Source organism: Labeo rohita, unplaced genomic scaffold (assembly GCF_022985175.1).
Source record: "Labeo rohita strain BAU-BD-2019 unplaced genomic scaffold, IGBB_LRoh.1.0 scaffold_1190, whole genome shotgun sequence".
Classification (NCBI taxonomy): domain Eukaryota; kingdom Metazoa; phylum Chordata; class Actinopteri; order Cypriniformes; family Cyprinidae; genus Labeo; species Labeo rohita.
The window spans coordinates 1-8,180 of record NW_026127330.1 but is presented as its reverse complement, the minus strand read 5'-3'; the positions used below and the strand labels follow the sequence as shown (position 1 = coordinate 8,180).

Genomic DNA, 8,180 nt, shown 5'->3' with positions numbered 1-8,180 from the left:
TGTTGCATCAGTTTGGGGGAAAGAACATTTCTCCTCTTTGTCCAGTTTTCATCCCAGTCACCACATGCTCTTCATCAGTGGCCTAAAAGAGAAAAACATTTAAAGAAGAAAACATTTAGTTGAAATGTAACCATTTTTAAACAGAGGTGCATCCAATTCTGTAAGGATAGGTAATTAGACTGTTTTATAGTTTCAACCATATTGTGTGGTTGTTTATTGTCTTTGTCTACCACAGTGCTCTAGAATACTACAATAGCAGACAACGGTAACATTTATTTTATAAAAAATAACTCCCATCAATCTTAAAAGAATGAAACTCCCTTATGTTTCTGGCCTTTTAACCTCTACATAAAACATTCTTTTACACTTAGTCAAAAAAAAAAAAAAAAAAATGAAAAAAGAAATTATGACCTTTACTTGCCTTAAACCACCTTTCCCTCACTTATGAAGAAGCTGAGAATATCACCTCCTCACACAAGCAGGATTCTGTGTCATTAACTCCAAAGTTGGTTTAGGTTCTGCAATTAAAAACACAGACATCAGTGGTTTAATTAAAATGTGAACATACTATGTTCACATAGTCATCATACTATTTTTGCATCAAAATATTAAGTAAACGGGCAGAAGACAATGGAAACATTTACTTTCTACAAATAGCTCATATCAATCAAAAAATAATTTATCGGTAACATCTCTAAGTGTAAGTGTTGTGTAATTTTGTCCCACTATCATAGGCTGAATTAAATGTTCATCTGTTTTTCTTTTTCAGGTGTGTCTGGTGTGCAGATGAAGTGTCAGTGTTTGTGATGGAGGGAGATTCTGTTACTCTATACACTAATGCTGAAGTAAATCATCAAGCAAAGATGAGATGGTATTTTAATGGCACTCCAATCGCTGCAATCATTGGAGATGAGAGAGAAATCTGTACAGATGATCCGTGCAAAGCTTTTTTCAGAGACAGACTAAGGCTGGATCATCAAACTGGATCTCTGACCATCACAAACATCACAAACACAGACACTGGACTTTATAAACAAAATGTCATCAACGGAGGTAGCTATAGTTACAAGATCTTCAGTGTTTCCGTACATGGTGAGTCATTTACTGAATATTTACATATTATATATGTTTATTATAACAGTGACATTTAGATCTCCTCTTTACGTGTCATTGAACAGAAAAGAGTGATTTCCATTTCTGATCTCTGAAACATCTCTGATCACCTTTTCCTATGTGTGTTTATGTGCATCTTTTTTTCATAATTATTTGTCAGTGTAAGCACAACATAAACAGAACTTTTGCATTTTACTCAAAGTCTAGATAGAGAATGTGAAGTACTAGTCTGATTGTTTTTATTAGTCTGTCTTGTATTATGATCAATTAGCTATCTTTTTTTTTGTTTGTTTTGTTTTGTTTTGTTTTGTTTTTAAGATTTTTCAGCAGCTGTTGGTTTGTGTTTCAGATGTTCCTGAACGAGATGAAATGAAGAGAAAGTCAGTGCAAGAGGGAGAATCTGTCATTTTAGATCCTGGTGTAGTGAAAAACCTGAATTGTGAGATTATATGGTATTTTAGTGACATTTACCTTGCTAAAATAACTGGAGATGTGAGCAAGATCTGTACAGATGATCAGTGTAATGAGAGATTCAGAGACAGACTGAAACTGGACAGTCAGACCGGATCTTTGACCATCACAAACACCAGAACAACAGACTCTGGAGATTATAAACTACAGATCATCAACAGCAGCTTCAGCATTAACAGAATATCAACTGAATTAACGGTCATTAGTGAGTATAATGTCACTGACTTTCTCTTCATTTCATCTCTTACTGACTAAATCACTGACTTTGCCCTCTAACTTCAGAATACAGTTAGGAAAAGATAATATTATTTTTTAATATAAATGTATTAATTATTATTGTGGCCTGTTTGAAAGTGAGCTATGTCTCAGTGTTAAAATATAAATTGTATTGTCTGTATCTTTACATGAATCTCAAATTGACAGACTTCAAACTGTAAGCCAGTGATATACTGCAACCAGTGTTGGGGAGTAACTAGTTACATGTAAAAGAATTACGTAATTTAATTACAAAATGAATGTAATTGTGATTAGTTACAGTTACTGAGAAAAAATGTGTAATTAAATTAGTTACTTTTGAAAAATGCCAGTGATTACAAAGGGGATTACATCTGAATTTTTTTCACACACCCACCCCCACTTACAGACTTAATTGACTTCTTTCATAAATTGCATTGACTGCTCTAAAATGTGACACCAATGTTTGAGGAGTTTAGGACACAGAATAGGACACATGCTTATTCAATAACTGTTTTATTTCCTATTTGGGTTTATGCATAAACTTTATTTTTTAAGATTGTTTTTTCCAAGGCATTGTTAGATGCTAGTGTTTTCTGTCATAACTATGCAAACATTTGATTTCAAACCCAGTATCATAGCTATTAAACTATTTCTTGTTATGATTTAAAATCTGTATTTAACCTCACAATGATCTCAAAGTAAATAAGAGCTGTTAATATATTATATATTATATATATACATATATTATAGTTAAATGTTAATAAATTAAGTGTATCAGCAATCATAAATCAAGGAAGATTTTTTTTTAGAAATGTATTTAGGTGACGAGGATCACTCAGTAGCTTTGTGTCATACTCAAATGCAGTTACAGGGTTTTTGACCAGCAAATGTGTGCAAATGCGCATTTTGTCCGTCATTAAAACGGCGGCATCACATTGCGTTTTCATTAAAGAAGAACTCCACTTCAAGAACAACAATTCACAAATAATTTACTCACCCCCTTGTCATCCAAGATGTTCTGTCTTCAGTCGTAAAGTAATTATTGTTTTTGAGGAAAATGTTTCAGGTTTTTTTTCATAATGGACTTCAATTGTGCCCCCGACTTTGAACTTCCAAAATGTAGTTTAAATTCAGCTTCAAAATACTCTAAACGATCCCAGCCGAGGAAGAAGGGGCTTATCTAGCGAAACAATTGGTCTTTTTTTTTTTTTTTTTTTTTTTCGAAAAATAAAAATGTGTATACTTTTTAAGCACAAAAGCTCGTGTAGCACAGGCTCTGTCATGCACATACTATTGAATCATGTCGAAAGATCACACGGAACGTAGGCGGAACTACAGACCTAATGTTTACAAAGCAAACACGCAGACTAAAAAGTGCAAGTAAGTCAAACGCTGTTTACAACCAAAAGGTACAACGTGTCGGACGATTCTGAAGTTTTTCATCATACTCTACCTTAGGGATGGGCGGATCGATCCTGAAATATCGATACTTTCGATACTGACGTTGTATCGAAAGGATCGATCCTCACATAAAAATATCGATTATAAACTGAATTTTTAACCATTAATTTTATTTATTTTACAAGAAGTTTGGTGCATGAAATAAGCCCCTAAGAGGAACAACAGACTATTAACGAATTATTGTGTAGGATAGAACTATTTATCCTGCTCATCGGAACACACGCAAATGCTGTAAGACAGAACCAATCGATCACAGATAGCGTTCGCTGCTGACGCTTCATTCAACATTGATAATAATCAGAAATGATGTTTCTTCCTCTTGTTCTCATGACATTGAAATAATAAAGCATTATTTTAAAAAAAATGTTTCTTGAGTAGCAAAGTATATTAGAATGATTTCTGAAGGATCATGTGACGCTCAAGGCAGGAGTAATGATGATAAAAAAAAATTCAGCTTTGATCACAGATGCTTTTTAAATTACATTTTTCTAAATATATTAAAATAGAAAATAGTTATTTTAATTGTTTATTTTCCCAATCTTGCTGTTTTTTTTTTTTGTTTTGTTTTTTTTTTTTTTTTTTTGTTTTGTTTTGTTTTTGTCCAAATAAGTGCAGCCTTTGTTAGCATGGTTAAAGACACATTACAAAGTCGTACTGACCTCAGACTCTTGAACAGTATAGTGTACGTGAAATATTTATTTTAATTAGGCTAGTTTGTGTAAGTAAATTTATCTAAACTGGTTGTTAAAAGTTCAAATTGGTTGTTATATCCTGTAATTGCTGTCTGTAAGAAACAATTTGTGTTAAAGTTAGGCCTTTAGGGGTACAACATTAGTACTACTTTAGTACTACTTATGTAACACCATGGTTGTTTTTCATCAGGTACCCTCCAAGGTACACCTTTGTACCTTATCTACCCTTAATGCGTGTGTACTTGTATGGTACTAGTATGCTCCCTGGCCTTTAGGGGTAAAGAAAGGTGCACCTTTGAGGTTACTGCCCAGTAAAGAGCTAAAATACAAAATTTTAGTACATTTTATATCTGACAGTGTTATCAAAAAAAAAAAAAAAAAGCTTATGAAATGTTTAAAACACATGACTTTCAAATATAATGTTAAGTAAGTATAATTACTGATTTTATTCTGTTAATAATTTAAAAGATCAGTTTAGTTTAGAGGTATCGGTATCTGTATTGATATCGACGATACTTGGCTTGAAAATATCGGTATCGGATCGAAAATAAAATACGAGGTATCGCCCATCCCTACTCTACCTTTTTTATCCAGAGTACACAGACGGTGAACTAGACGTGATTGGATTCGTAGTAGTGATGGGAAGTTCGGATCATTTTACCGACTCGGGCCTTTGAGTCTGGTTCAGCAAAATGAACCAATCTATTTTCGAGACATTTCGTTCATTTTAGCAAAATCAGCATCACGTGACAGCTCCATAAAATGAACAAACGACTTGAAACAGGTGAACTAATTCCAGTACAGAACCTAATAGGATGTTGCGCATGCGTGACTGAACGAGTCACTTCCCTAGACGACTCGTTCTTTGCGAATCACATTAAAGATTCGTTCAAAATGAACAAAACATTCAAGAACGACCCGTGGACGCGCATCCAAGAGCCTATGCTATGCAAGCTTTTGTGCTCAAAAAGTGTACACATTTTTATTTTTCGAAAAAAAAAAAATTGCAATTGTTTTGCTATCGGGGGCACAATTGAAGTCCGTTATATGAAGACAAATGCTGAAATGTTTTCCTCAAAAACCATAATTTCTTCACGACTGAAGACAGAAAGACATGAACATCTTGGATGACAAGGGGGTGAGTAAATTATTTGTAGATTGTTGTTCTGGAAGTGGACTTCTCCTTTAACGGGTTACAAAGTTTGTTGTAGCTATATGAGCACTCAGTTTTTTTTTCTGTTGTAAAATACATTTGGCCAAAATCTCATTTTGAGATGAAATGCTACTGTATACACAGGCTATTTAAGTGTATTGACTATAGACTAAATGGCAAATGCTAGCCCTCTCTCTCCGGTCCCACATGTCTCAGACCTCAAATACATAAATATGAGCCTTTGTAGACACAGTGTTTCTTGCGTAAAGAAAACGCTGTACTTATTCAAAGAACAAGATCTTTTAGCTTTGCAAGACTTTGTTTAGCTCAGCTGCAGTGAAACTTTGTTCATTCCGTCACAGTAGAGGGGGTGGAGTTATGAGGTTTGACTGACAGTTTGAGCGGATCCAACAAGATTTAGTCTCATGTAAAACAGGCAGACAAACGTAAAGGGTGACAAATAGGCACTTTTGTGCCAGAATCAGTATCATACAATTGTTGACCAAAGTAGAAATATGTAAATATTAAAAACATTGTTAAATACTGGATGCATTATCAGTTGCTCTCTGGCAATATTGACCAGAAGATTTCTCTTTATCTTTTCCAGGTTCAGGTCTGTCTCCAGCTGTTGTCACAGGAATATGTGTTGTAGTATTGCTCATTGCTTCAGTACCTGCTGCTGTGTTTATCTATCAGAAAAGGCGAGCAAGAAGGAAAGGTGCGTATTACATGCAGCACGAGATGTATTGTGTGAAAATATTATTCAAAAGATGTGAAAATATATATTTTGTGTAGTAATTAACCAAAGTAATAAGTGTTTAATTGTGTTTATTGTTCAAACAGAGACAGAGAACAATCGTGATAAGGTAAGATACTATGAGCACTGCATCTGTCTGTCTTCAATCATAAATAAATAAATAAATAACCACAGATTCAGATATTTGACTTCTGTATGTGATGTGGTGTGTGTGTGTGTGTGCACCTGGTATTTATCACGTTAAGGGGACCAATTTATCACGTTATGTCCCCACAAGGTCAAAATTTACTGGTATTACTATCCTTGTGGGGACATAACGTGATAAATTGGTCCCCTTAACGTGATAAATACCAGGTGCACACACACACACACGACATCACATACAGAAGTCAAAGACATCTGTGAGGTCCCCATGAGGAAACAGGCTTATAAATCATGCAGAATGAGTTTTTTTGAGAAAGTAAAAGTGTGAGGGCTGTTTTACTCAGAATGAAAATCAGTGAAGAACAATATTTGTTGTTGTTGTTGTTATATAATTGTTTTTGTGAATTATTTATTTACCATGTTCTGACTTCACTTAAGGGGCTGGGTGTAACGAAAATTAACTGTGAATCTGTTGTTTCTTCTCCTTTATTTTTTTTTTATTACCAAGGCAATGTAATATATATATATATATATAATTGAGAAAAAATAAATATATATATAATAAAGAGAAAAATGTAAGCAGTGTTACATATTTAGTAAAATGAAAATTCCATGCATTCTGCAAACATCAGAGAAAAACAACACTGTATGTTAAGTAGTTTTTTGGGGCAAGGCAAATTTATGTATAGCACATTTCATACACAAAGGTAATTCAAAGTGCTTTACATAAAAGGAAGTAGAATAATTATAAGAACAATAATCACAACAATAAAACAAAAAAAAAAATAAACTTTTAAAATGATTTAAAAATTGATTTAAAATAAATTTAGGACAGTTAAAAATGGAAAAGGATTATACATAGTGCAATCAGTTCGGACGTAGCACAGTGCTCATTCAGTAAATGCACAGCTAAACAGATGAGTTTTGAATCTAGATTTAAATGTAGCTAATGTTTTAGCACATTTGATCTCTTCTGGAAGCTGATTCCAACTGTGGGCAGCATAATAGCTAAAAGCAGATTCCCCTTGTTTTTATAATTGACTCGATCCTAATGATCTGAGTGGTCTGTTAGGTTTATATTCAGTGAAATGTGTATATTCAGTGTAAATGAATCATTAGTCCTGTTTATTTATTTGACTTTATGTGAATGCATGTTTTCTTACAGGGGAATAATTTGGAAGACTTGTCTCCTGATCAGAATATCTCTCCATTTATAACTCCTGAGGTTCAATGTTCAACTGACATGTATTTGTCCAATGTGACTTAATTATATATATACCTGTGCACGTGTCTCATGTGATCGCATATTGTCCGCATTCACTTCTCATCACTTCGTTCTGGCATAATCTGGAAATGGTACGCAATAAAATTTATCCTCGATGAGTAAAAATTTCAGCTTTTACAAAAACAAAGGGGGCTCTCTGAAAAAATGAGGAGAGGGGAAAACATGAGTTTCACTGTTCAAATTTCACTGTTCAAGGACATTAAGCAGCAAGGCAGAATTAATTTTGGCAAATGCGTAGGTTAAGATGATATCAGCCTGATACACACAGCGCGCACCTGCTCGTACAGCCTGACTAAACTTGAGTTATTTTTCGCGCCTTGCACTTAAACGTTCACATACACATAGTTACGTGCTAAAATACCTGTCTCCTCATCAACGCAGTCATTTGTGTCTTAAAAATGAACATGGGGTAAGGTGAAGCATGTGTAGTAGTAGGCTATATGAGATCTTGTCATTATATGATGAGATTTTAAAAGGATAGTTCACCCAAAAATAAATCCCCACTGACTCCAGTAGATTTTTTTTTTCATACTATGAAGGGGGATCCAGCAACTGTTTGTTTACCAGTATTGTTTCAACTATATTTTTTTTGCGTTCTACAGCAGAAGGAAACTCTACAGGTTTAGAGCAACAACAGAATTTGTGTGAACTATTCCTCTCTCTCTCTCTCTGTCTCTCTCTCTCTCTCTCTCTCTATAAATATACGGTCTTGCTTTTATGGAGTTTTTGCATTTATTCACGTACAATTGGATTAGATACAATGTGGTGGACTGTCATGATTTTGGCTAATGCAAGACACTACTGAATGATGTGCATCAGAGTGGATTTAGAAGTGGGTATACACAAAGCCGACTTACATGGGTACGC

At 34.2% G+C, this 8,180-nt stretch overlaps 1 protein-coding gene across 1 annotated transcript; it reads left to right on the top strand.

Moving 5' to 3' along the window:
- Positions 1 to 585: 585 nt before the first annotated feature.
- Positions 586 to 7,897, top strand: LOC127157744 (uncharacterized). The gene is made up of 6 exons (XM_051101002.1): positions 586 to 1,092; positions 1,463 to 1,789; positions 5,735 to 5,845; positions 5,971 to 5,993; positions 7,194 to 7,315; positions 7,425 to 7,897. The coding sequence occupies exons 1-5, from the start codon at positions 807 to 809 to the stop codon at positions 7,293 to 7,295; spliced, it is 849 nt and encodes a 282-aa protein (XP_050956959.1). The 5' UTR covers positions 586 to 806; the 3' UTR covers positions 7,296 to 7,315; positions 7,425 to 7,897.
- Positions 7,898 to 8,180: the final 283 nt, after the last annotated feature.